We start from the raw sequence: 26,879 nt of genomic DNA, 5'->3' as shown, positions 1-26,879 counted from the left end.
TTAATAGCAGAAACGTAATAAAAAGCCTCTCTACTGGGCGTTAGGTCGAAGCTAGTTTAGGTTAGCAAAACGAGCTTGTGACTGGAATGACGGGATTGATCCGGGTGGGTAAAGTGAACTCCACATTACCACCACTGAGGTGCCCTTGAGCAAGACGTTTAACCCCAACCCAGTGACATCTCAGACAGTGGTTGAGCCGAGCAACTTTCAGGTGCAAATGCATGAATGTGATTAGCGTTCTTGCACAATCATAACCAGTCATTGCTGTAATAGAATGAACTAGAATGTAAATAAAGAAATAGATAGATACAATACAAACACACACAATATATGAGCTCAAAGGAACACATCACCTTTTTGGGCAATGGATTCCCTTCTCTCCTCTGTATGTGCTTTTAGCTGATCTCCTAGGGACCCCCAGACCAGCTAACTGCTAATTAGCTTAGCACAATGAACGGTAGCGGATGGGAAGTGTTAGCGTACCGAAACGGTCTCTCCCCACTAGTGTTTGGCTTAACCTTCCTGTGAAATAAACTCTTCAAATCACAAGACTTGTGATGTTACAGTCGGACACATGGACAGAGGGTTGCTCTCTGCTGCACACACAGAGGAGGGAAGAAATCTCATCCCCTAACTGGGGGAGATGGCAAATAAGCATCGTTCCCAAGAAGTTGCAATTTTTTTACACAGTATGAAATGAATAAAATAAACTACATATATTCAAAGTAAGCCTTGGGCACTGAACTGTCATAAAGGGCCATTTCAGTAGAGCAAAGTGGGGACATGGGGCCAAATTTGTCGCGCCATATGGTTCACTATGGGCTGCCAAGTGTAAAAAATTTATAATCATAATTGTAAAATTAGGTCAATCATTGTTTTTATGATTTTCTTTTTATGAGGTTCTTTTTTTTATATAGGATCCCTTTTAATTTATTATTTTTTGATCATGTGATCAGGCAGCACAGTAACACAGTGCAGGACATCACTTTAGCAAGTTTAAAAATAAAACAAGATGAGAGAGGTTCACTCCTTTATTGTCATTCAGATACACAAAGTGCACACAGACGGAAATTTCAGTGCAATGTCTCCCAAGAAAAACAGTATTTAAAGTAAATAGTATAAAAATACAATAAAAAGAATAAAAGTTGTTGATTGTGTAGGTTAAAATAGAATAAAAATAAGACGGTGTTACACAGTCAAAAGGAATTTCAGCAAATCAGTTCGTGTTTGTTTTTGGCCTGTTCCCACCATGTAGTTTGACTTTTGCCCCTCCAAGGGAGAAAGTTTGCCTCCCCCCCTACAGGCTGTTGAATGGACTTGTCCATGCAAAATGGGTATCTGTGTCCTTGTAAATAGAAAAGAGTATTCCAATCACATAAAGCTGTGTTTTCATCAGTATCCATCGAATGGAAGCAGAGCAGACAGTGACAGTGATGAAAATCTACAATGAACTGAGCGCGTGTTGTGATTTTCATGTCCTCTGCAGGGGAAAAGCCATACAAATGCAACTGGGACGGCTGCACGTGGAAGTTCGCCCGCTCCGATGAGCTGACGAGGCATTACAGAAAACACACGGGAGTCAAACCCTTCAAGTGTGCAGACTGTGACCGCAGCTTCTCCAGATCTGACCACTTGGCCCTGCACCGACGGAGACACATGCTGGTGTGAATCAGATGGATAGAAATAAAGCGTCAGAGAGAAAGAAAGAGAGAGAGAGAAAGAGAGAGATCAATGGAGCAGACACAATTACGGAGGCAGCCGGGGGAGCAGGATCTCCCTTATGAATGTTACTCAGCTGGCCTGGACACACAGACACACAGGCACATGCACACACACAACTATATACACACACACACACACACACACACATCCATAGTGAGAGGAGAAGATGGTGCACAGAGCTTGTGGGGCACAAAACAGGGTCACTTCTGGAGCCTCTCGGGGTTGGAAGGAATAGACGGCAGGATCTTTTATTGTCATTATTTTGAGTAATAGGGAACTGTCTTTTACAGCACTGTTTGTAAATGTTTCACTTAGATTTTTAAGATGAACTCTTGCTCATTATTCGGACAAAAAAATGCAATCGTATCTTTCTTTTTTTTTGGTATCTTTCTCCTCATTGTTGTTCAAATGGCTGCTTTTCCAGCATTCATAATGTGAAAGACCCCCGTTGTATGTTTTTGTTTTTGTTTTGCTTTGTTTTGTTTTTTATTGGGATTGGATTTCCAACGTGAGTTAGGCCCGGACTGGATCGCACGAGAGGACTTACACGGAGCCACTTGCAGTATTGTTGCGCTGCATCGGATTCAGCAGAGGGCGCCATTTCATCACAGTTGGCTTGCTTGACGGAGCCTGAGGGATCCCATGTGAAGCTTAAGGAGGGCTGGACTTTAACCCGTCCCATCGCCAGCAAATAATAAATGACATTTAGGCAAAAAATAAAAAAAGAGAGAGAAAGAAAGGAAGAAAAAGAAGCCACAACAGCAATCGATCAACCTCATCGGACAGAAAACAAGTCATCACACCAGCAAAGAGACTCGCTGGATCATCCCAAAATCTTGTCAGTAATATTCTTCTGTTGAGCCTCTTTCTTAAAAAAAAAAAAAATAAATGAAAAAAATCTTTGTGGATTTTGTGCTGTGATTAGCAATCAGTAAAGTGCAATCTTAAAGGATAATTCTACTTTCAGTATGACAGCGTTTTGTTTGTTGAATCTTCTTTTATTTTTAATGCTCGCTTTGGTTCAAAAATATTCAAACCCCTCATGTACAGTGAACTTTGAAACAATCAGAGGAGATTTAATTATGTGAAAAAAAACAAAAAAAGAAAAACAGAGGCACCTTACAGACTCATGCTTTCATTCTATCCCCATCTGTCACTTTTTTAGTATTCAGCTCTGTTTTCGCAGCTGTTTTTTTTTCTTTCTCTGTTTTGTTTTGTTTGCGTTGTGGTTTTTGCACAGCAGCACTTGAGCTGACTTTGACACTGGCTGGAGTGTTACAACTATTATGGGATCTGATACAGAAGAGCAATACATTCTGAACAAAGTGATTGAGAAGGAACCTCTCTGTTTTGTTGAGTGTGTGTGCGTGCGTGCGTGCGTGCGTGCGTGCGTGTGTGTGTGGGTGGGTGGATGGGTGGGGCATCCGGACTGGGCCGCCACCTCCCCCTCCTCCTCCTCCTCCTCCTCCGTCTGTCACTGATGTGTCGTTCATTTCAAACACACTTGAAATGTTATCGCCTCAAACCGGATTACGATTTTTTTTTTTTTTTCATTATTATTGAATTTGCCTGAGATTTGGTTACTGAAAGATGGATGAATCCCATATACGGTCAAGTCTTGCCTACATTTTACAATCAGACAAAAAATATCCCTGGGAACATCACTAAAGTCAGTCAATTCATTATGTTTCATTTTATAGTCCTAATGTAAGACATTCTGCACGTATTTCTAGTTGTCTTCACTCTGAGAGCTGCTGACATCAACCCATTAGGAGTATTACGCCAGCCCATATTATTTGAGAGTGCTGCTAAATTCATTTATTGGACTAAAGCCAGTGAAAGGAAATACTAACCTTTTGGATAACAGCGCCTTGAAAACACACACACGCACACGCACACGCACACACACACACAGCTATACACTTCCATACAACATCCTCACTTTCAGTCACGTAGCCAAATCCAGGAGTTCATTCATGTGACACCCCTTCAATGTAAAACAGTAACTGATGTTATCCTTATTTATGTACTGTATATTATTTGTGCACATGTCATTATGCCCAGTTGTATTATCTTTTTTCCTTTTTGGCAAAAGCATATCAGCACCTTTTTTCGGGGGGGGGGGGGGTTTGTTTTATTATTAGTATGATTTTTTTTTCAAATTATTTTATTTCAGATGTCAATTTATAAACAAATAATCATCATCATATTTTATGATCCATATAATATATATATAACATTTTATGATTGAGGGGCACTTCATCATTGCATATAACTTTTTTTTTTTTTGTAAAAAGGATCTTTTAAAAATGTTGTAATATATGTGATAGTGAAGATTTAAGACAAACATATTACAAAGTTCTACAGCCTGTATATAGATTGGAAAAATAGGGCTTTTGATTCGTAGATACAGGAAATACATTTATACATGTTGAGTCTTTTTTTCAGAGACTGTGATTTATCTAATTTGATATACAGTGAAATGGGGCTAATGGTATTCATTATGTAAATTTTCATATGTGATGTTATATTACAGGCTTTTTTTTGGGGGGGGGGTTGTGGTGATGAACTAAATCATTTTTACTCTCAAGGCTGAACCAGTGTTTGCTATAATCCAAGTATTTCTATACATTACCCATATTCGATTCCCTGTGTTGCTATTTTGCTATACCCAAAACAAGAAATTATATTGATCTAGCACATATCAACAACACTCATATTCAATATATGACTTTGCATGCCTTAAATCAACAATTAAAAAAAAAAAAAAAACAACAACAGTCAGACTTGAACTTCGATGGTGTCTCGATAAGACAGGGTGTATTGTATTCCTCTTCAGCATCTCTTTCCGCATTTTGACGCATAATTTTGTAACGGTAACCAGGGTCAAAGTTATGCAATAATAATAATAATGAATAGTGCCTCGCATCACAACCTTATGATATCAACAAATCGTTTCAATTCCAACACGCGTGCTTAAATCAATACATTTCAAATGAGAAATTCAGTGAGAGAGAGAGAGAGAGAGAGAGAGAGAGAGAGAAGAAAACAAGCACAGACAACAATATGCAAGTCGGACCTCTAATGTTTAACTTTCTTTTCGCACTCACAATTTTTTGCCATGGTGTCAAACGCAGCATCCTCCTGCAACGCTTTCACAGGCTACAGCATGCGTTCTTACTTTGCTTGCAATAAGTCACTTCCTCTTACGGAAAGAAACGGATTTACAAAGGCCTTTTCCACATTCATTCAACACCCATGGACGGTAATAAGGAATCCGAGGTGGAGATTCCAGCTGTAGAGTGATGCCTTTATTGATGATCTTACACTTCTCTACCACTTCAATATCTACTTTACTTTCTGTGTAACATCTGCGTTTGATTTTTTGAGAAATTTGAGTAGTGAAGCCAATGGCTATGTTTCAAGTTTGCTGATATTACGTACAGTAATCGTTGTTCCTGTATTTATGTAAAGTGAGTGTAGTGTAAATATATGAAAATCTTTTCATTCTTACCGTAATTAAAAAATGTGATATTGCTCAGCATTGCTTCAAAAGGGAGATTCTGCTCACAGAATACCACAGAGATTTTTAAATCCTGATATTTTTCAAGACTTCAAGAACAGGTGCCCTTTTTTTTCTGTTATGCTTTTCTGTTCTCCAGGAGTTGTTTAAGTAGCCTATCCAGTCAGTCAGTGGTTTGTCTTCTTCTTCTCTGTACCTTTTTTTTTTCTTTTCTTTTTTTCCTTTTTTTTTTTTTTTTTTTTTGGATGGAGCTGTGAAATTAAAATAAGTTCAAAACATATAAATGTATATTAATATGAATGGAGGCATGAAGGTTAATAAAATTGCATTTTGTATGTAACACACTGGAATGGAGCCAGTTGCTCTCTGTGACTGAGGTGAATGGTGTGCGTGTTGGCGACCTTTGACGCCTAATCGTGGTTTTAGGGGAGACGTTTAACGTGGGGTGCAACAACCTCCCGTTGTTGTGTACAAGGCGGAGGTGCCATCAATCAGCCGTTGTTAAAATACTTATTTAAAAAAAGAAAAAGAGGACACAAAGACATCGGAGATCATTTTGATTCGTGCCTTAACTTTAACAGGAGGTAGATATTAAGTATGACCATTTGTTTGAGGTCCACTTATCAAACCTGCGACGCTAACATTTTTCTGTAAGCTTTTGTGTTTGTCTCTTGTGTTTTGCCCCGAGGCTCATCTTACCCCGTGCTCCCCTCGACAGTGCGGCAGGTTGAACAGAGAATAAAGCTGGACAGTTGGTCTCACTTGAAGAAGACAATTATCTCCAAAAGGTTAAGTATTTACAAGTATTCTTGTATTTAGTTTACTCTGTACCCTCTTATTTCAAATTCTGTTGCATTTACTTAAATTTTTGTAGTTCGATGGGACGTAGCAGCTGAAATTAACATGTTCCCAGCATACGACCGCTACGATGTGAGGAAAAACAGCCTGAGACGACCACAGATTTACTTGTTTCAATAAACTCCACGAGCACAAAAATCTCTCTCCAACAAATATTTGAACATCCAAGTAAAACAACAACTGTGTGATATCATGTGGTTTCGTTATTACCTCGCATCAACAAAGGATGGTATTCTAAGAGCTGGTGTGTTTTCGCACAGTCTGTATTAAATACAGTTTCTGAGAAAAAAAGCTGCGCTTAAAAGAAAAGGCCGAGAACATCTTGAACAGTGTAACTGCCTGTGAATGAATGTTTCTGTCAGCCAGCAAAGGAGTCAAATGATTACAATAACAAGGTTTCAATTCCCTCCCCACCACACAAGTGTGCAGTTTATTACGTCTGTCATGTATCACAGGAGCCTACAGTGAGAAGGTAGGGTGAAGAGAAGCACGGCCAAGGAGAAGAAGCAGCTCAAACCAAATAAGAGTCATGTAAGAACTCCCGCGGGGAAGTTAGCCGACGCTCAGGACGTGCTCAGACATCTCAGGTTGGGACGGCTTCGCTCAGCACCTTCTGTCAGCAGCTCTGCAGTACTTAGGATAAGTCAACAAAAAGGGAAAAAATAAATGTTGGTGCACTCTGATTAATTGCCAAGAAGTGGAACGTTAAGGGTGTGTCGGGAAAATGTATGTGTTGATATTCCAGGATCCAAAGGCCTGAATTAAGTGCCAAGGTTATGCAAGATGATGTAATGAGGGACGATGCGTTGGGAAGAGCGAAACCTGCATGAGAAATCTACCGAGAGCATTCACACTCGCGCACCTTTATTATGTGAACATAAGGAATTTACCTTGAATGTGTTCAAATGTTTCTACGTTGCAGTCCTTATGGTTTCAAAAACGTCCCCGTATAAATGCTTTTCCACCATGTTTTTGCCTGCGTTTCAGGTTTCCGTTTGATTGATTCAATCATGACTAAATCCACATCATTCATATTTGCCCCTCCTACACTTACAAAAATATATGAAAACACGATAGATGGGAGGTCAGGTTCCTTGTACGTGTGCACATATATGGCCATTGATGCTAATTCTTATTCAAAACATAAAAACTAGGAAGGAGATCAACATTATGATGAAATGACAAAATTCTCTATTTTTTACGAAACACGATATTTAACAAACGAGACATTCAAACGCGAATCTTCAACACCAACATTTATTTGCATTGTGGAAGCCACATGGTTCACAACTGACGCCTCCATGTTGTGAGGCTGTGACGCAAAATATCAGTTGATATTTTTTTTCCACGTGTGTCAATTCTGTTGAAGTATTTGTATTTGCAGTAACTGTCTGGCGCACCCTCCACGGAGCTGCCGCCTTGGCCGGAGAAAGCGATATTCTCTCATCAAATCTTTCTCAAGGCCAGTCAAGAACAAAGATTCACTACCAGATGAGCTGAAACTTGCACCTACTCCTGACACACCAGTTTATATCGCTGTCACCAGATGAGACGACGGCGGCGTAGCGCTGGGTCGCAGGCGTGAGTCGAGCTGAGATGGGTCAGTTCACACGATGGATCTTTGGTATGAACCGGAGCCTTTGGGCTCTGCCAAATCCTAACAATAAACATCCATCCATCCATCCATTTTCTACTGCTTATTCCTGTTAAGGGTCGCGGGGGGGGGGGGGGGGGGGCTGGAGCCTATCCCAGCGGTTTTCGGGCGAGGGGGGGGGTTCACCCTGGACAGGTCACCAGTCCATCTCAGGACCAACACATAGAGACAGACAACCATTCACTCTCACAGTCACACCTACGGTCAATTTAGAGTATCAATCAGCCTCGTCCCCTCTTGATGTCTTTGGACTGTGGGAGGAAGCTGGAGTACCAGAGAGAACCCACGCAGGAACAGGGAGAACATGCAGACTCACACAGAAAGACCTCGTCCTCGAGCCGGGACTCGAACCCGGAACCTTCTTGCTGTGAGGCAGCAGTGCTGACCACTGCACCACCGTGCCCTAACCATAAACAGTAGATTCAAAATATATACATTCTATCAAACCACAGAAAAATAAAAATAACAACTAATTTGCTCAAGTATTCTCAAATTATTACGAAAATTTGGTCATACATTGAAATGGCTGTGAATTAAGGAGGGGGAGCCAATTTATAGGATCATTTCAGCATTTAGATAATAAAAGAACATCATCCCAAGAGGACAGCTTTGTTTTCTATTCATTAAAAACGAAAAAGAAAACATTTAAAGGCACTTTCAAAAGGAGTGTGAATACATGGATTATAGTCAAAGAAATCCAAACCTTCAACAGATGTTCAGACTGGCAGGTGCTCAGTCTCCAACTCCAAAAAAAGAAAAAAAAAATGAACGGCTTTGAAAGTACTTTTGAAGATAAACCAATGATGCTGTAATCTTGTTGGGAGCAGAACAAAATATCCAACGTTGAGACATGATTTGCAAACTAAAACAAAGAGATGAACACATCTCAATCCATCCATGAGAACAAACGTCCAGGGAAAAGAAAAAGAAGAGTTCCACACTCAGCTGAAGTTCTCCCTACTAAAAAATAGCCAAAATAACACTTTAGCAAGATCCTTCTTCTGTAAATGATATATCGCTATAAAAAAATTAGCACACCGTGTTCTCTTAGAATAAAAATAAGATGTAACATTCATAGATGCAGACGCATTTGGATGTAATGGGCTTACTCCTTGTTTTATTGAGTATTTTTCTGTCAGTGGTTCCACCTGAAAGACACGTTAACACCTGTTATATTTGTCCATGTGGAGGGGAACAAATATAGATCGTTCACAATATCATTAATATCTCACACCTATCATTATCTTTAACTCCTGCTCGTGCACATCTGATTTTTGTTTTGCTTCATATAAAGTCAGTGAAGAGTAACTGGCAGTGCTAGAGTCAGTGCTGACCACGTCTCACCAGCCAGCTGACAGTATTCCTTTACCGTCTCCTACTGCGTCTCCTGGAAAATACACAAGTTGTTAAGTACAATCTAGAATAACAGCTACTATACCCTTACACATTTCTCTCTCACACACACGCGCGCACACACACACACACACACACACACACACACATACACGCATTTCTAACTTCGAGAGGACCCTCGATACCATAAGGCGTTCCCTAGCCCCGTACCCTAACCTTAACCATTGCGACTAACTGCCTAACCCCGACTCAACCCTAAACCTGACCTAAACCCAATTCTAACTCTTGACCTTCAAACAGCTCTTTAAAGTTGTGAGGACCAGTCAAAATGTCCTCACAAGTCATAATGTCCTCATAGTGTTGGTATTTGTCAAGGGTTTGTATACACAAGAATAGAAAGACATGCATGCTGCAGGCGTGCGCATGCGCGCACGCACGCACACGCGCGCACGCGCGCGCACACACACACACACACACACACACACACACACACTGACCTCTGTCTCATGGCAACACTAGATCAACGTAAGCTCCTCCTTAATGGCAGTTCAGTTTAAATGAATGAAAGCCCCTCTGACACGGTATTGATATGACCTACAGAGAAAAACCTTTGGGGAAAATAATCCATTGATAATTACTGAAAAGTTGCTCTTGTACTAAAAACAACTCTAATACAAATACAGGCTTAAAAAATACCAAACATCATTTCAAATACTACATTTTTGAAGATTTTTGCCTTTGCAAATAGAAGAATGAAGCCTAAAACCTGGACGTCAGCCAGCATTGTTGAACATCCAGCTCCCTCCTCTTAAAGCTGATGGGATTTTTTTAATGACTGTGATGAAGTCAGTGGTTTACATTAGTCCAAGATATTTGAATGTTTTGTTTGACAGCATAAATACGTCAGTAAATATGACCCCTTGCTGACATCTGGAGTGTTTACGCGTCTTAAAATAGGTGGTTGCTTGCAAGTGGTTAAACAAGAATTCGAAGGTTGTTGCAGACATTAAATATGAAAAACAGGAGGGTGAATCGTGGTTTGTTCATTACATAACTTTCAGCTTTGCTTTTCTAATAACTGAATTTAAGCTTCAAATCTAATTTTTAAAAAGAGTGTCGTGTTTTTTTGGCGATTACTTTGCTGATCAAAATGTGTACGTTTTTTCTAAAAAAAAATATGAAATCTGTTGTGAAAATTCCATATGCTTTTTGGTCGAGGGAACTCATGGTGATGCTAACTTCTGCTTTGGTCTCCAAAAATACATCATCCATGCAGCTCTTTACATCCCCCTGTGTTGGGCCATACGTACACATGAAAATAAAGTAAGGCAACGATTAAACGGATATTTTTACATGACATAAAAAAAGTACATGTGGGCCAGCACTGCTGATATCGCCACCAGGGACTAAGTGGAACAATCCACAGAGTTTGAGTGTTTGCTGATAGGTACCAGTTCAATTTAACTGCAAATAAAATGATTGACGAGATGAGCAGAAGCGTGTTTCTAGTTCTGGTGTCTCTTCATGTGAAGGGCCAGGTGGTCCGAGCGGGAGAAGCAGCGGTTACACACTCCACACTGGAAAGGCTTTGCCCCGGTGTGTTTCCTGAAATGGCGGGTCAGCTCATCGGAGCGGGCGAAGCGCCACTCACATCCCTCCCAGGAGCATTGATATGGTTTCTCTCCTTCAGAGACAAAAAACAAAAGTAGAGAATGTCTTTTACATTTCTTAAGCGAGTATGGAACGGAAGCGCCTGAACGGCAAGTGAGAACAAAGTCTGGTGATCTTTTTGTTCATGACCTCTGGACAAGGTTTTGTCGAGTGGGAAAAAAAAAAGTTTCTCTATCTTATTCCTGTTTTTTTCCCTTCCATCAATGAAACTAGTGAGCGGAAGAAGAAAAAAAGGCAAAACGGTTTTGCCAAAATATTTCTAGGTTTTTTTTTGTATCTATAAAAGGTTGGACAAAAAGGTCACACCTGATGTTTTCTTTTGAGCTCAATGAGCCCTCCCTATTTTCCTAAATTATACAGAATATTTCTTTTTATATATAAGAGATGTTTAACACACACACACACACACCTGTGTGCGTGTTTCCCTTTTGCAGTGACTCAGATGATGGGTTGCTTTGTGTTAAGAATGTGTTTTACATTCATTTATCACAGTTTTAAATGTATCTATTTTGTTTTATTTTTCCATCTCTCTTTTTCTTTTCTCCTCTTTCTTTCTTTGCCAACTCCGTGTGCTGTTCCAGACTACGAGTCCTTACAGTGGGTATCTGGACAGGAGCTACAGTGCGGAACATCTTTTTGTTGTTACAACTTTAAGATCAGCAACTGATGTAAATTTATGGATGTGAGCATCTCTTTTTTCTGGATAAAATATGTTTGGCAATGATCATTTTTCTCATAATTCATCTGTGGAACAGGTGGGAAAGTTTTGCCAGGTGAGGAAAATATGTTCAGCCAAGATTCATCTGTGAACTGGTGGGAGGGGTATCATCTTTTTTCCTTCCCTCCTCTTCTTTTCCCTCTTTTTCAGGTTTATCCTTGGTGAAAAAACATTACAGTACCTTTTACAATGGGAACACAAGGTTTGTCGGTCTAAAGTTTTAGCGTTAGTCAGTGTTGATACATATTTTTACCCATTACAGTTTTCTTCCAGGGGCTGATTTCAGAAAACGGCTTCAACAAACTGACTTGATTAAGCATGATGTGAGATTATTACAGTTCCAGAACACCTGATCAGAATTAGTTCCATCAAGTCTGAGTATGCAAGCGTGGAGAATAAAACAAGGCCTTGGTCGGTCAATGATTCAAGGAACTCAAACACTTTTCCTGCTGTTCTTCAGTCATGATCAGAGGAAAGAACAGAGAACACACCAGGATAATGTCAGACATTTCTTGCATCTCAAGACTTCCATAGACTTAGTTTTGAAGATGAAAACACGTTACTTAACTGTCACCACAGAAATAGCAGTGTGTGCTGTCTTTCTCCCTGCCTCTTTTATGAGAGGGTTTATGTGTTTTGACGACAGCGAGATGTCGGCCAGGTCTCACAGCAGGGAGAATGTTTCTGCGTGACATCTGTAATCTTCTGCCTGGCAACATAACACTTCAACCCCAAAAATAAGAAGTGCAACTCGGAACATTTTACCTGTGTGGGTGCGTAGGTGGGCTTTCAAATGAGAAGACTTGGTGTATACTTTCTTGCAACCTAAAGAACAAGGATATGGCGTGTTCTTGCATGAGACAGTCATATTTCTAGTGTTTCAGGCGTCTATAACGGGCTTTTATCCCTGACGACTCACCTGGGACGTTGCAGTGGTGAATACGTCGTCTCTCCAGATCAGGGTTATTCCTTCGGTTGTACTTTAGTGGAGCTGACTGGGCCAACACTGGAGACAGGGGGCCGACACCCAGTGTTGTCTGAACTGGTGTCAGGCTTGGATGCCGTCCAGCTCCAGGACCCGGGCTTGGGGCTAATCCCACACTGGAATCCTGGTCCAGGCATTGTACGGTAGCCACACCAGAGGTGTGTTCCAGATCAATGGGATTATGTGTGTGAAAAGTTAATTTGGAGGCGACGCTGGCTTCGTAGGAGGGAGGCGGGGAGAGATTGCGACTCTCTGGACTCGGGGGTTCAGAGTTTGGAGGAGAGGGTGGCAAATAGGTTGCTCTTTGATGATGGCAGTTAAATAGTAAACATTCGTTCTGTAGACTGTTTGCCGGTTTATTCTGCAGTGGGCCTGCGTGGACGCTCCCGATAGGAAGACTCAGTGTGTTCTGTGGTCCCTGAATAAGCTGCTCCACATCAGAGTTCAACAGCTGAAACTGGGGAATCTCCTGGAAATCAGGCACTTCCTGTGCGATGAAAAAGTTACTGCTAGCTGTGTCCGCTGCTGAGTAAACCCCCGGGTACTCTGAGTGACTCGGTGGCACCACATTACCCTGACAGCTGGAGTGCATAAGAGAGTGGGGGGGCTCAACTTTGATCTGTCTCATGGTCTTGCAGAGACCAGGGGGCAGGTATGTGACGTCAGGGAGGAGCAGGCTCATGTTGACACTATAAGGAGAAGCAAAGTCCTCGGCGAAAGGTGGCTCAAGCATCAGAACGCCATCTCTGCAGAGCATTTTGGAGCTGACGAGGTCCTGGTGATGCTGAGGCAGGAAGCTGTCCATGTCTGCTTTACTCTGGAAGGAGAAGAAAATCATCAATGTGGCTTACTGAAGTGCATTATTCTGTTACCGGAGGGGAGTCTGAGGAATACAAATATTAGTGGTTTAAAAAAAAAGAGTTGCAAGATCCTTCACAAGTTTTCATTCAGGTCTGTGTACCTCAAGGCTGCCAAAATCTGGAATCAATACAGCGCGAACACACCTGTGAGAGAGATTCAATGATTCTAAGGTTTTCCTAAAATACAAAGACATAAAATCCATTCATGGTGTTTCAGGAGAGGGAGGCATTCAGACGCTCAGCTTGGGGACACACTCCTTGTGACTTCACGGCCCTGGTCAAGATGATCAGCAGGGACTTAAAATTGAATGGATAACACGTCTCAAACCAAGAACACCTGCCTCCTCCATGACTCTGTTGTAGCTTTTCCTGGTGGCGCATTTGCAGTGGTGGAACTCGATTTTCATCAACAGTAGTGGAGTCATGTACCCGCAAAGAGCAATTTTTGTGTCAGTATAATGTGATCTATGTAGTCAATATTGGCAAAACAACAAAAAAATGCAAAATACCACCTGATCAGGGGAAGATGAGGCCTAAATTTTAAAAACTAAACAATGAGATCCATCCATTTTCTTCCGCTTATTCCTATTAAAGGTTGCGAGGGGGCTGGAGCCTATCCCAGCGTCTACGGGCGAGAGGCGGGGTTCACCCTGGACAGGTCACCAGTCCATCACAGGGCCAACACATAGAGACAGACAACCATTCACACTCACAGTCACACCTACAGTCAATTTAGAGTATCAATCAGCCTCGTCCCCTCCTGATGTCTTTGGACAGTGGGAGGAAGCTGGAGTACCAGTGCCGCCCAATCAATGAGATGTTCATTAAAATTAATATTGAACAGAATAATAATAATACTAATAACAACGTATTAGCCTTAGCAAATTAAATTGAGATGGACACCTGTGGTGGGCGGCACGGTGGTGCAGTGGTCGGCACTGCTGCCTCACAGCAGGAAGGTTCCAGGTTTGAGTCCCAGCTCCAGCACAGGATCTTTCTGTGTGGAGTCTCCATGTTCTCCCTGTTCCTGTGTGGGTTCTCTCTGGTACTCCAGCTTCCTCCCACAGTCCAAAGACATCAGGAGGGGACAAGGCTGATTGATACTCTAAATTGACTGTAGGTGTGACTGTGAGAGTGAATGGTTGTCTGTCTCTATGTGTTGGTCCTGTGATGGAGTGATGATCCGTCCAGGATGAACCCTGCCTCTCACCCCAAAGTCGCTGGGATAGGCTCCAGCCCCCCCCCCCCCCCCCCCACGACCCTTAACAGGATAAGCGGAAGAAAATGGATGAATGGATGGATGGACACCCACGGTAGCTAATTGCACCCTGGACACTTTTCTGTCTGCACCCGTGTTGGATACTAAACTGAACTTTAAAAAAAATCTATGTATGTTTAAGAAAAAACCCTCCTCAGGGACCTGGAAAAAGCCCTGTAGGCTATTATTCAGATGCTAAGTTGTCCCCTCCTGGCCACCGTAGTCTTTACCCTATTTTCCCTGTGACATTTAGATTGAAAGGCATGTCAGTAATTGAACTACTCCTTCTGTTGTGGTGAAGCATCATTTCACCTAAATGCTGTTCTAAATGCTGTTATGGATGAATTTGGGGCCTGCACTTGTGCCACACATACCAAAGACGAACCCCCCCCCCCCCCCCACACACACACACACACACACACACACACACACACACAGCCTAAGCTGCTTGGAAATACATGGCTGAAATTAGAACGTGCAGTTGCCGCACAAGTTTTGGGGACGGGTCTCTCCTCCCAGCCATGCCCCGCTGGCTCACCCCAGACTCAGCATCCACCAGCTGTACAGGGGCTTCGGTCAAGAGTGGCGTCAGTAGCCGTAAGAAATGACAACAAATGAACATTTAAATATTTGGCTTTTATCTTTAAAACAGCCGCTCATACGTCAAACCACACGGACGTCACTGATGATCTGACTCATGCAAAAGAGAAAAAGGCGCTCCTACCAGATGACCATCATGAAAAGAGGAAGTTCCCCACAGCACTTGTCCCTGGTCTTCAGCTCTCCGGCCGCCGGCTGTGTGTGGTGCGGGTTTTTGCAGCAGACACTGCGCGTGTTGCCCCGAGGTAACCCGCACATGACTCCGTGCGGTAGCGGCCATAGAAGCGCAGCTGCCCGTCCTAATAATCTCTAAAAAACTACACGAAGCATCAGTGTTTGTTTGCCTCCGAAACAATCAACACGAGCAAAAGCTGTCAAAGCAAATGTCCATTCTCTTAGATTTTGCGCTGGCTTGTCAAATTACGCAACTGCGTGGTATCGGGGCGTCTGCAGGGCGGGGCTGAACACGCGCAAAATAAACAGGACAAGCAGGGGGATCAGGGGGATGTGGATGAGTGATCAGGTGGCGATAAGACTAATAAGACCATTAGTATTATTAGAGGGGATCAGACTTTTAGGGGAGCTCAGCTTCTAATGAGAATGTGACAAGTGTCCTCCAAAACTGCCATCCACCCTGCTAAAAGACCCCTGTCACTGCATAACAACCGACATTTCTCTGTTTGACACTTAGATTTATTTATGCACATTAGGATTCTCAGCATAACTGATTGGTTTTGATATATTAGCGATAGAAAAATACCTTCTGTTAAAAAAAAAATATGCGCAATTAATTGCAACCCTTGACCCAAGTGTAGTTTTAATATGTGCATGAAGAGTTGTGAGGAACCAGTAGGGGGCAGCAACAGAAGCACTGGCTGCATCCAGACTGCTGGAGATGAAAAGAAGAAAAGAAGAAACCACGGGCAAAGTTATTAAATTATTCTCACAATATATGTGTGTGTATATATATATATATATATATATATATATATATATATATATATATATATATATATACATATATATATACAAAAACACACATTCACACACATATGTATCCAGTATATATCAGCACAGGGTTAAGGGTGTTAATTATGATGGTTTGTTCATCACGCTGTACAGTACATATCATCTGTCCTGCAGGGAGAACTGCTGAGCCCCTGATCAGCACCCATCACTACAGCCTAACTCATGACTTCAGGTAACAGATCCTGGCCCTCAGCACCAAAAACACTGCATGAAAAAAAAAAAATTCACACACATTCTCATGTCTACGAAGCCTTGGAGGTTATAAGGAGAGACAAACTAATCGGTGGCACCCCCTCCAACATCCCACAAAGTACATGATGCAATATAATTTTCTTTTCAACCACCATTTTTCAAATGAAAACGTTTTTTTTTTCTATTTTTCTTCATTCAAAGATTTTTGTTCTCTTTCTCTGTCTCCTCCAGGACTCCATACGTTTGCTGGGGACATTTGGTGGGACACTTGTGGCAAACGCACGTGTGGTCAGTGCTGTGACACAGAATCATATAAAATTGTGCCTCTCTTAATTTCACATAAAAAAAATGAAAACATGACATGTGAATCTGACTTCTCTGACAGGTTACTGAATCTTCTTTCATTGATGTAATTTTTTACTTGCTAAACTATCATTTTTCATGCACTTTTCTTTCATCTTCTTCCGAGCCCCCAGCTCACTTGGGTCCTGCTGGCATGTTATGATCGCCACTGCAGCACAGCTGTCTGTCAGGCCTGCATACATGATGCCAGCACCCCCGAGCCAGCAGTGGAGCTTGCACACATAAACAGGCATTGGATGTGCCCATCAAAATAACTCAGCGTTTCATTCATACACAGTGGGTCTTACTAACACCCGCCAGTGATTATTGTGAGTGTTGTTTGTGGTTGGTTTAGAATTCCAAAATAATATACTCATACTAGAACTATTTTTTGCAGGGAAAATATAATTCAAAACCTTCTCTCTCATTAAACATTCCAGTGTTCAACTGCTAGATGGACGTCTCCATTCACGTCCATCCCGATCGTTTGTGCGCCGGAGGTTTTGCAGTTGTTTGTGCTGAATGTTGGATGGGGATGCGATTTTTTTGTGTGATGTCTCAAATCTTTTGACCTGGCCTTTAAAATCAGATTTTCAACGAACAGAGAAAAAAACGTGTACGTTCGTCAGTGAATGTGAAACATGTTGAACATTCTACACATGAAGCTCAAACAGGACCAAGAAGAAGAGGCACTTTAGACTTCAGCCAAACTATCAGATGCTGCGTTCACTTCGGATCAAGTTTTATTCCTTGGAAACACCTCTTTTTTTATGAATTTTGACATGCTTTTTTGTGTTTGTTTGTTTTTGTGTGTCTTAATATCCTTGGAAATTCTCCAGATATTTGTCGAAGCAATGAAAAAGAATCAGTAATCCAACCTCCAGAGATCTTTCAGATCATAGTGACAGCAGCTTTATACTTCTGCTTAACAAAAGACAACTGACTTGTCAAGGTTTTTTTTCTTTTATATCCGATTTAAATTTGTGAAGTAGCATCCGATCTCAAAGGAAGTACCAATACTGCATGCTGAAACTGGATGTATTAAACCAAAAACTTGATGTGGCATTGGCTCACCTGAGCATGTCAACGCGTGTGACTGATTGTGAGGTCAGATGAGGTCATTTGTGAAACCTAAAATACTGCAGAAATGGTTGATTCAGTAAGTTTGTCTGACATTTGGATATCTTCATGCTCTTTATTACAGAGTTTGAGAGGGTGTCAGGATGTACAGGCCCCTCAGGTGCACACTTCCATTTCTGCCAGTGAAGAAAACAATAAGAAATGGTTGATCGTAATATTGCCACATAAAGTAAAAATTATGGTATAAAAAGAAAATATGACGTGAAAATAATAATTTGAAGATAAAGAGTAATCTTGCGACCGTTTTCCAACATAACGAAAATAATCCTGTTTTGATATTTTCTTTTGGCTGTCATATAAATAGAACCCTCATCTCCTCTCCTCTCCTCTCCTCTCCTCTCCTCTCCTCTCCTCTCCTCTCATTATCTAATCTGTACTGAAAATATGAAATTATGAAACAAAATGTCAAAATGATGAGGTCCTACTTTTGAGATCCAAAAGTTGAAATGATGAGCTATATTAAGTTAGGTCAAAATAACGACAGAACCATTTATCTCAAAAATAAGACTTATAATTATGATTTTTCTAATTCTAAAGAATATATATGTATGCATGTATATACAGTATGTATATAGATACACACATACATATATATACACACATATATTTGAGTCATATCGAGAGAGAGAGTGATTGATTTTAAGAGTGACTAAAACTGGCATCAATAGATCTTCACTGATCTCATGGGATTTACAAAGATCCCTCCTTTATTCAAATTTTAAAATCATAGCAGGTTTCTCTTAACTTATTTGTTACATCTATTTATCTTGTCACCTTTGGAATCATGATTACAATTTTGATAGACCCTTGGCATCACTTGTTCTTTGTCTTATCATCAGATTCTGCACTTGTTTGATTTTATAACAATAATAACAATAATTGTAATGATACATTTTGGATTCTTCTGAAATCTCATCCAGTAACTATTGAAAAATTCTGTTAAAATGGCTCCCTGTCATCCACTTGGGAGCTGACTCGTGGTCTTGTCATGTGATGACCTTTCAAAGTGCAATTTAAATCCTTGAATGTCTCAGCCCTGAGAGCAGCAACTGTCATTCTTGGCTCTTCCTGTACAGCGAATGTGAGCCGAGCACCCCCCCCCCCTCCCCCCTTCGCCCACCCGCCCCTTCATAACCCCCACATTAAAACCTCACAATATGCCCAACAACTGCACAGCAGAGGAGAGAGAATGCTCGGTATGTGCTTACAGCATCACAACTCCTCTCTCCTCTCACATGGACTAATATGGACAAGCCAAGAGGGGATAGAGCAATAAACACATGCAGCACATTGCTACTGTAAGCACTGCTTTCTAATTATTATATTACATTTTTTTAAAGGGTAATAGAACTCATAATTAATGCCATTTTGGGTGTGTTGAAGGTATAGAAGTAACAGCCTCTATTTGGGTTCAGAATTCATATCTTTGAACAATGATTTCATGTTCGACACAAGAAACACACACAAATCTTAATTACGCTGTGTATTTTGTGTTAAAACTGGTGCTCGGCGCTCCCACCAGAGGGCAATGGTCAGCTTCAGTTGACTTCAGTCACAAACGGGCTTTTTACTGCTGCACCATCAAAGTAACACAGTTAATGCATTCCAGTTTTATATTGTGTATAATTACCCTCTATAACCAGTGAGTGCGGCAGGAATAGGATGCAAATATATGCAATAAACACCCTCTTTTATTAAATGCTGTTCGGATTTTTAATGATTTTTTTTTTTTCTCCATGCGAACATGTGTTTTGAAATCGGGCAGAATTTAAATTCAAAACATCAATTATTTAGATTTTTTTGATATTGTTAATGTCTGTATTGATACAAAGACAATTATCTTAAAACGCCTACATAACGTACATATTTCATTGAACTTAACAGGCACTTTTAAATTAAGTTTGTTGGTTTTACAAAGCCTGCCCTTGAACATGAAGTAAAAAGAAAAAAAAAAATCAAACATTTTTAATTTTTGCTTTTATTATTTTGTCTCATGTTTGGCTGTGTTACAAGCGTGGCTCATTGACTCTGTTCAGCGTTTATCTGATCCGACACCATTTCATTAGGCATTAGGAATCATTTCCACTGCACACAACATTAGAGTACTCCTGTTTGTAAAACAGCAGATGAGGCTAATGCAGTTCTCTGGGGAGAAATTCAATATATTTTGTTAATTAAATGGAATAATTTAATTACAGTAACTTAGAAAGCATTCATCAATATAATTGTTTCTGGAGCCACCATTATAATTGAGGTTTAAGTGAAAACAAGTCCGTTTCTAATGTTGGTAATGTGCTGACATAGTTCTCTCCCACCCTCCATTTGTTCCTCGCTCTGATCTTCCACCATGCCGTTTCTCCACAGTGTTTTCGTTTGATAGCCAGCCATACCACATCAGCAAGACCAAAACATTTATTACAGCCATTTAATTTAACCTCTCTACAGGCACAGACAAGAAGACAGAGATGATAGCACAGCCGCTCTGAAAGACTCTTGCTGTTCAGCTTCTAATCTGATCCTCTCTGTTGCCCTTTCATAAAGACACCAGAGTATTACCCTGACTCCAAACATACCTCTGCCATTTAAACTGTCTTAGATTTCACCACAAAGACGAGCAAATAGAGTCCAATTCATTCTGCTAATAATAAAACATAATTTTCCTCTAATCTGCCTAAAGAATGTCCTCTGTTTGAAGTTGACAGTGCTCTATCTTCTGGGAGGAATAATTGCTTTCTGCAGGAGAGGCCGGGGAGGTAAGCCTGTCGAGGGTCCGCACCTTACAGGTGTGCCCTTGGACGGACAACCTCTTCGTTGTTCTACAGAAAACGAGAGAGTGGGGTTGTGGTGGTGGTGGTGGTGGTGGGGGAGGGGGGGGGGGGGGTTTAATGGGGTTGGAGAACCAGACTGAAAGAATTCATGTGCCAGTTGAAACTTTACAAGACACCGGCCTGGCAGCACGACTCCACATTCTCCGATCACAGTGTGGCCACACGGAGAGGAACAAAGAGACACTGATCTCCAGTAATTCCTCTCGTCTGATACAACTGACACATTCTTCTCATTCTGCCTGTATCATTTTGTTGGACAGGTTTGTGAAATTGACCCGCTTGTAATCCGTTTGATTTGGACAACTGCATTCATGACAAAGTTACTGACAGTCCAGAGACGTAAATGACACCCCTCATATAGTGCAGCCTTTGTCAGCTCTCAGAAGCAGATTTCAACACAGTTCCAAATCTTGTGCAAGCATTGATTATTAAGTTAAAAATTAATTTGCCAGTCACTCAGTACAGGTATGTAGTGTAGCTATTCATTAGTTATATTATTTCTCCATTCAAGACAGACTAAATCTTTGCTTCATTTATCAAACCTCTCCTCGATTTTAATGGTGCCTTTTAATTGAACAGAGAAATCTGTCCCTCACTGAACATGCCACTGAAAGCTGCTGAACAGCTGTCCGAGCTCTGGAGAATCATATGGAAGAATGCATTATCGACCTTGTTTGAATATTCCCTTAGATTCAGAATAATCAGGCAGCTATTCAACGGCGAGATGGCCATGCACAGATGCCAAAACACAGCTGAGGGGAGCGCAGCGATATAACACAACGGCGTGAAAAATGTGAATAATGCAGGTGTGCTTTCTTTCTGTATTGTACACTTATCACCCATAATATTAAAGACAGTCCTTTTATCTCTTTTTTTTTCTTTCACTTTCCTTGTTCAAGGTGATCCTTGCTTTGCATACGGCTGATTAATCTTATTGTACAGTAGCTAACATTGATCACAGAAATGATTAGAAATGCATTAGTCAGCAGACTGTTTGGAGTGGTTGGGTTTAACAGCTAGAGCCAAGCCATTTTCAATAGGTGTCCATGTTTGTAATTTTGTTATATAGAATTTTGCAAATGGATGCACCCGGGCTGCCCAAATACAGCATCAAAGCTTTAATGCTTACAGACATAATTTAATCTCGTAGATGGCAGCTCTGATGGACGGTGTAGAGAAGGCATAGCCGCTAAATTCATTATGCAAAAAGTTGCTAGATCTCGCTGATGAAACCTGTGCTTGTTTTTCGTGAGTTGATGAAAGCAGAAGTTCCTCTGCACTTTTTTTCTGCAAGGTAAAGCGATATTACACCCAAAAATGGTATTTTGTGTTTCAAGTACTCACAAACAGGAGTTCTGAGTATACAAAAACATTTTTTTCCCCATACTGCATTGCTTTTTTTTTGGCTTTTTTTTTTTTTTTTTGCGACAGAATGCAAATAGGAGCCAGCCATGTGTGTTTAGCTTGAAGCTAATGGTTACTGATGGCTAACAACAGCAAAATTGTCCAAACTCACAGCGTCCGCGTGGTATAAGCCACACCCTCTTCATCCAGTCACAGGAACTCATCTGCGCTTGTTCATGGTTTTGCCGAAACTGATATTGTAATGGTTTATCTTTTTTTTCTTAACTCAAATCGAAGCGTTGGTCGATTACTGAGCATACGGCTGGATAAGAAACTAAAAAAAAAAAAAACCTGTGGATTTTACCCAAAAATGTGCTTGAGAGTTTGTAAACAGACATTTTTCAGACAGTTCAGCTGTTTTTAGCTGTCAGTTGCTACAGGCCTCAAGTTAAACACGGCTCTTGCCCCCTTCTGAATTCTGGAGTCACGCAGAAGCGATGCAGTGATGAAAAAAAGGTCCTCGTGGTCTCAATTTCAATGATGTCTGAGAACTTTGTGCAAAATAAACAAGCTAGCAACTTTCCATGCGGTATTTTAATAGCACCTTGTATTTTTAGAGGTGATGGTGGGTCCGCCTCCTTCGGGATGAGTCAGATGCTACACTTAACCATACAACAAAAGAAACATCATGACCCCTGCCAACGTGATCACTGGCGTAACTGTTTGTTTAGCTGGACTTATTCTGATCAAACCTGATGGTAGGATATTTAATATAACAAGAAAGACTTTGCAAACTTTTGGCGGTGATTTTTCTGGACATGGCATCAACTAAACCACCAAATTCCTTGTATGGCGTCCATAGATGGGCCTTCCGGCAAACCTCTAGCCAACTGCATTCTTCATGTTAGGCCTTTTCAATGCACATTTTCAGGAACTGAGGGTGGAGGGTCCAACAACCCTGAGCGATTAGGGGCTCGGTGCATGTCGTTCTGCATGAGTGATCCAGAAGATATTCTAGATATAACGGTTGATTTGCCAGGAATAATTAAGCGTGATTTCATGACATTCATTGAGTCTCCTCCATACTGTTGGGGAGAGACAGCATGTTTATGAGGTAGATGTTCTGGAGTTTGTTTCTCAAAGATTTAGCATAGTTGGCAGTGATTATAGGTTATTCCACGTTGTGCTAATTCTTTAGAGGTAATTATCAGTACGAGGCCACCACTTTAATTGTCAGAAATAAGACACTATCGGCTACTTTTATCCGTTATCTCTTTAACTGTAATCTCATTATTTCTAACACCAGCTGCAACTCAGGACTATTATCTTTCTTTGTTTCCTTGACAGAAGAAGAAGCTCCAACATTCTGGTAATGTTACCCCCTACTGGTTTGGAGTAGGAGGCGCGATCTAGCTAGTTTTCAGTGCTACATAAAGCACCTTTAATGTGTTTAAAAGATAACGCTGGTGACTCAAGATCATCAGAAGTTTTACACTTGAAATTAAGACAAACAACTGCAACACATTGCCTTAACTCCACCACTCTCTTTTTTTATAAAACCGTTCTCCATTTTCCCTTGACCTCACTGACTGTACCCCCCCCCCCACACACACACACACACACACACACACCACCTCCTCCTCCTCCTCCTCCTCCTCCTCCTCACTCAGGGCTCAGATTCCTCCTTTAATCATTAACAAAGTCTTTCTTTATTCGCAAAATGTATCTTTTTTTTCCAGAGGTAATGGGAGTTCATGTTCGTGCTAAATGCCTTTCAGCATTTTTATTTACCGTACTCAAGCCCGTAGAAGAACGCCACCACCACAGTGTGTAATCTTCACGACACATCGCAAAAATCACAAGCACCAGCTAATTTAAGTATTTATATTTTTGACAGTATCTATAAATGCTTACAAAGGAGTACAACAAAATGACTAGCATGATATGGAGGTTTTTTTTTTGGTTTTTTTTTAAAGAATCAACAGAACAGACACATATGTATCAACTGATGTACATAATTTCCCGAACAATAAAATGCATTTAATTAGGTAGCAAAGGGAGAATTTAACAAAAGAAAAGGATGGCATCCCTTAGCAGAGGTGCAACACAAACGGGTCCCACTATGATTACTCTTGCCACATGTTCAACGCTCCCCATTAAAAGCCTGGGGAAATTAATGAGCTTCCATTGGCACCCTCACAACAAAGGAATCTATAAAGCAGCCTTAATGTTCTCAAAGAAACTTTACTCTTCAGTAGTTCCCAATCAACCGGTAGCAGCAGATTTTGTTTTATTTCCCTTGTAACCCACAGCCTGAGCCAAAAATGCTACTCGCTGCAACTTTACATAAATGTTACCCTTGATTGAAATTGTTTTCCGCTCATTCTTAATCAAAGGTATGTCAATAGTTAACCATGTCGGGGTTGTCAAATCTAACTACGTATAAATATACATAAACAGCTGAGCAGCGCGCTCTCGAAAATCTATAAACCTGTGAAATATTGCCGTTCATTTGTTACTTATTCACAGCTCAAGCAAAAGGAAGCTGTAATAAAAACACGGAGAATAAAACCTCTCTCATGTTGCGAGCATTGATTTGTACTTTCTACCTGCTTGTACACAATTAAGAACACTATAGAAATCAAAGAGCGCGGAGGTTTGCAGAAAGGTATTAATTAGAACTTTATTTATGCAGATGCTTTGTAAATTTGCATAAAAAGCTATTTCACAGATGGGTTTATGGCGGTAATGACTGTAGCAGTCCGCAATAAAACATCTGCTTAATCACAACAGAGACAGTCAATGGCTGCGGTGAAAACAGGCTGTCCAAGTACATCTCAAAGAAAGTGCTGAGGTGAGAAGCCAGTGTGGACATGTCAGGAAGAAATAGTGAAGAGATTTAAGCAGTTCAAAAGCAGCGTTAGTTAAAAGAGACACACTTTCTTTTTCAAACATTTAGAGGTGGTACTTTGAGTGCTCTGATGTTGAGAAAAATACCCTTATCGAGCTGGCAGAACAATCCACTCACTGTTTCTAAGAGAAGAGAGAATTTTGTTCCAAGTCAAGCCAAGTCTTTGTCTATGTGTGCCAACTATTTTGAAAATATTCCACTTTGTGTCTTTTTAATCCATGAGAGTCTCTCTCTCACACACACATCAACACACACGCACGCACGCTCGCACGCACTAGCAGCAGTGTGGCTGCAAGGTCACTCCAAGTATTGATAAATCACCCAGCTGTGATTCCCTCCTGACAGCTCAAACTAACATCAAGCTGGATGGGGGAGAACAAAAGACCATCAAGCGGCCCTTTTCCTGACACTTTTATTCAATCACGGCCAGATTGCTTACGACAGCACCAGCAGCTGTTTCGTCTTCATCTTTCCCCATTTGATAAAGCGTGTCAAGTCATATTTCTGTAAGTACTTCACCTCACCCCATACTGCGCAGATCCGCAGCGATTCGGCATATGCACATTCCACATGAGGGGATCGTCAAATGGGTCAGGGAGTAATGACACCCCTCTGAAGGTTGCGGCGCACTGGCGTGGGGGGGGGGGGTTGGGAGCAGGTAGGTGGGTGGAGGGGGTGACGACAAAGCAACAAGCTGAAGGTCAAAGATAAGAACAGTCGCAGAGATATCTAAGATAGCCACCAGAAATTAAACAATGAGGGCAAGGCAGTAGGACTTTGATTGTGCGATTGTGTTGTTTAAGAGAGAGGAGGAGGAGGAGGAGGAGGAGGAGGAGAGGGGAAGGGGGGTGTTATTTTGGGATCGCCATCCCATTCATAGCTCTTCTGTTGACCTTGTTCCTCCTCACGGGATGGAGGTCGGTGATAGGACAGAAACATCGCAGATGTCTATTGTTTGTTTGTGATCAAACATCAGCCCACACAGAAATGAGATTTCCACTTCGCCACTGCCTTTTAATGTTTACACTTCGCTTGCTTTTACAGGCCCCGTCTTCCTGTGCAAGTGTCTGATAACAATTACAGGTGCTTGGAGTTTATTGTAGACGGGGATGGATGCCATATTTGAAAATAATCATAGCATCCTAGGATAGAACATGGCGCCCAGCCTCTCTTTGATTAATTACGTGCAGTTATTTGAGGTCATCACGTCGTGGGAATGCTCAGCTACGCGTAGGTCGCCTCGTCACTATCATGTGATCATTACTTAGTAATGAATGACTACCTCAAAGTTAGAATTAAACTTTAAACATTTATTTGATAAATATTGCATTTCTGTTTGATAAAAAATGCATTTAAAAAAATTGCAATTTTTCCTTTTACTTTAAACTTCTGACAGTTTTTGAAATGATGAAACTTGTGTCGTCCCCAAACTTTTCACCTGAAAGCATTTGGAACAGGATTTGGAAACCAGAAATACTACTACTACTACTACTACTACTACTAATAATAATAATCTATGCAGCTCTAAGTGCTTTAACATTTCAGCACACAATAAACAGGGAATACATGTGCATGCATTTCCACTGCACTAATGAAGGGAATTTAAAATAGAGAAGTGTGTTTTCATCCGTCCCTGCTGATTAATATTCAGAAATACTGTTGAACTGATGCACCATTTGTCCCGTCGTTCTCTGATTTTAAGAACTTCTCCTATTGAGACTTCTTGTGCTTTCCAAACAGAAACCACATTGACTGTGTGTGTCAAACTCCTACAACACAACTCCATTCATGAAACGCTTCATTCCTATAGCCGTTAGGTGTAGGATACATAAGGTGAAGTATTCTAAAATACTTCATCTCATGCATATACTTACCGCTGTGTGGTCTGCTC

General features: G+C 41.1%; 2 protein-coding genes across 3 annotated transcripts in view; one reads left to right on the top strand and one right to left on the bottom strand.

Moving 5' to 3' along the window:
- klf12b (Kruppel like factor 12b) overlaps positions 1-5,724 on the top strand; it is a 39,832-nt gene extending 34,108 nt beyond the window's left edge. For both annotated transcript variants that reach the window (XM_086220262.1, XM_086220263.1), the window contains exon 6: positions 1,487-5,724. In XM_086220262.1, the coding sequence (XP_086076388.1) occupies positions 1,487-1,668 (182 nt within the window). In that variant the 3' untranslated portion in view covers positions 1,669-5,724. The remainder of the gene's footprint in view (positions 1-1,486) is intronic.
- Positions 5,725-9,487: 3,763 nt separating this feature from the next.
- klf5b (Kruppel like factor 5b) lies at positions 9,488-15,640 on the bottom strand. Its single transcript, XM_086221228.1, has 4 exons — positions 15,327-15,640; positions 12,419-13,301; positions 12,265-12,324; positions 9,488-10,794 (listed from the first exon to the last, which is right to left on the bottom strand). Exons 1-4 carry the CDS (start codon positions 15,480-15,482, stop codon positions 10,616-10,618), a joined length of 1,278 nt encoding a protein of 425 aa, XP_086077354.1. The 5' UTR covers positions 15,483-15,640; the 3' UTR covers positions 9,488-10,615.
- Positions 15,641-26,879: the final 11,239 nt, after the last annotated feature.

This window comes from Aulostomus chinensis, chromosome 12, assembly GCF_037954235.1.
Source record: "Aulostomus chinensis isolate RoL2024-O1b breed Wild chromosome 12, RoL_Achi_v1.0, whole genome shotgun sequence".
NCBI classification, from domain to species: domain Eukaryota; kingdom Metazoa; phylum Chordata; class Actinopteri; order Syngnathiformes; family Aulostomidae; genus Aulostomus; species Aulostomus chinensis.
This window is presented reverse-complemented; position numbering and strand designations above follow the sequence as displayed.

What these genes read in the sequence shown, in the direction of transcription:
- klf5b (XM_086221228.1), bottom strand. Translation starts at nt 15,482, where the DNA reads ATGGCCGCTACCGCACGGAGTCATGTGCGGGTTACCTCGGGGCAACAC. An exon ending in CTTTTCATGATGGTCATCTG is followed by an intron (nt 13,302 to 15,326) that starts GTAGGAGCGCCT and finishes TTCTCCTTCCAG; the next exon opens with AGTAAAGCAGACATGGACAG. An exon ending in CCACCTACGCACCCACACAG is followed by an intron (nt 10,795 to 12,264) that starts GTAAAATGTTCC and finishes TTGTCTCTGAAG; the next exon opens with GAGAGAAACCATATCAATGC.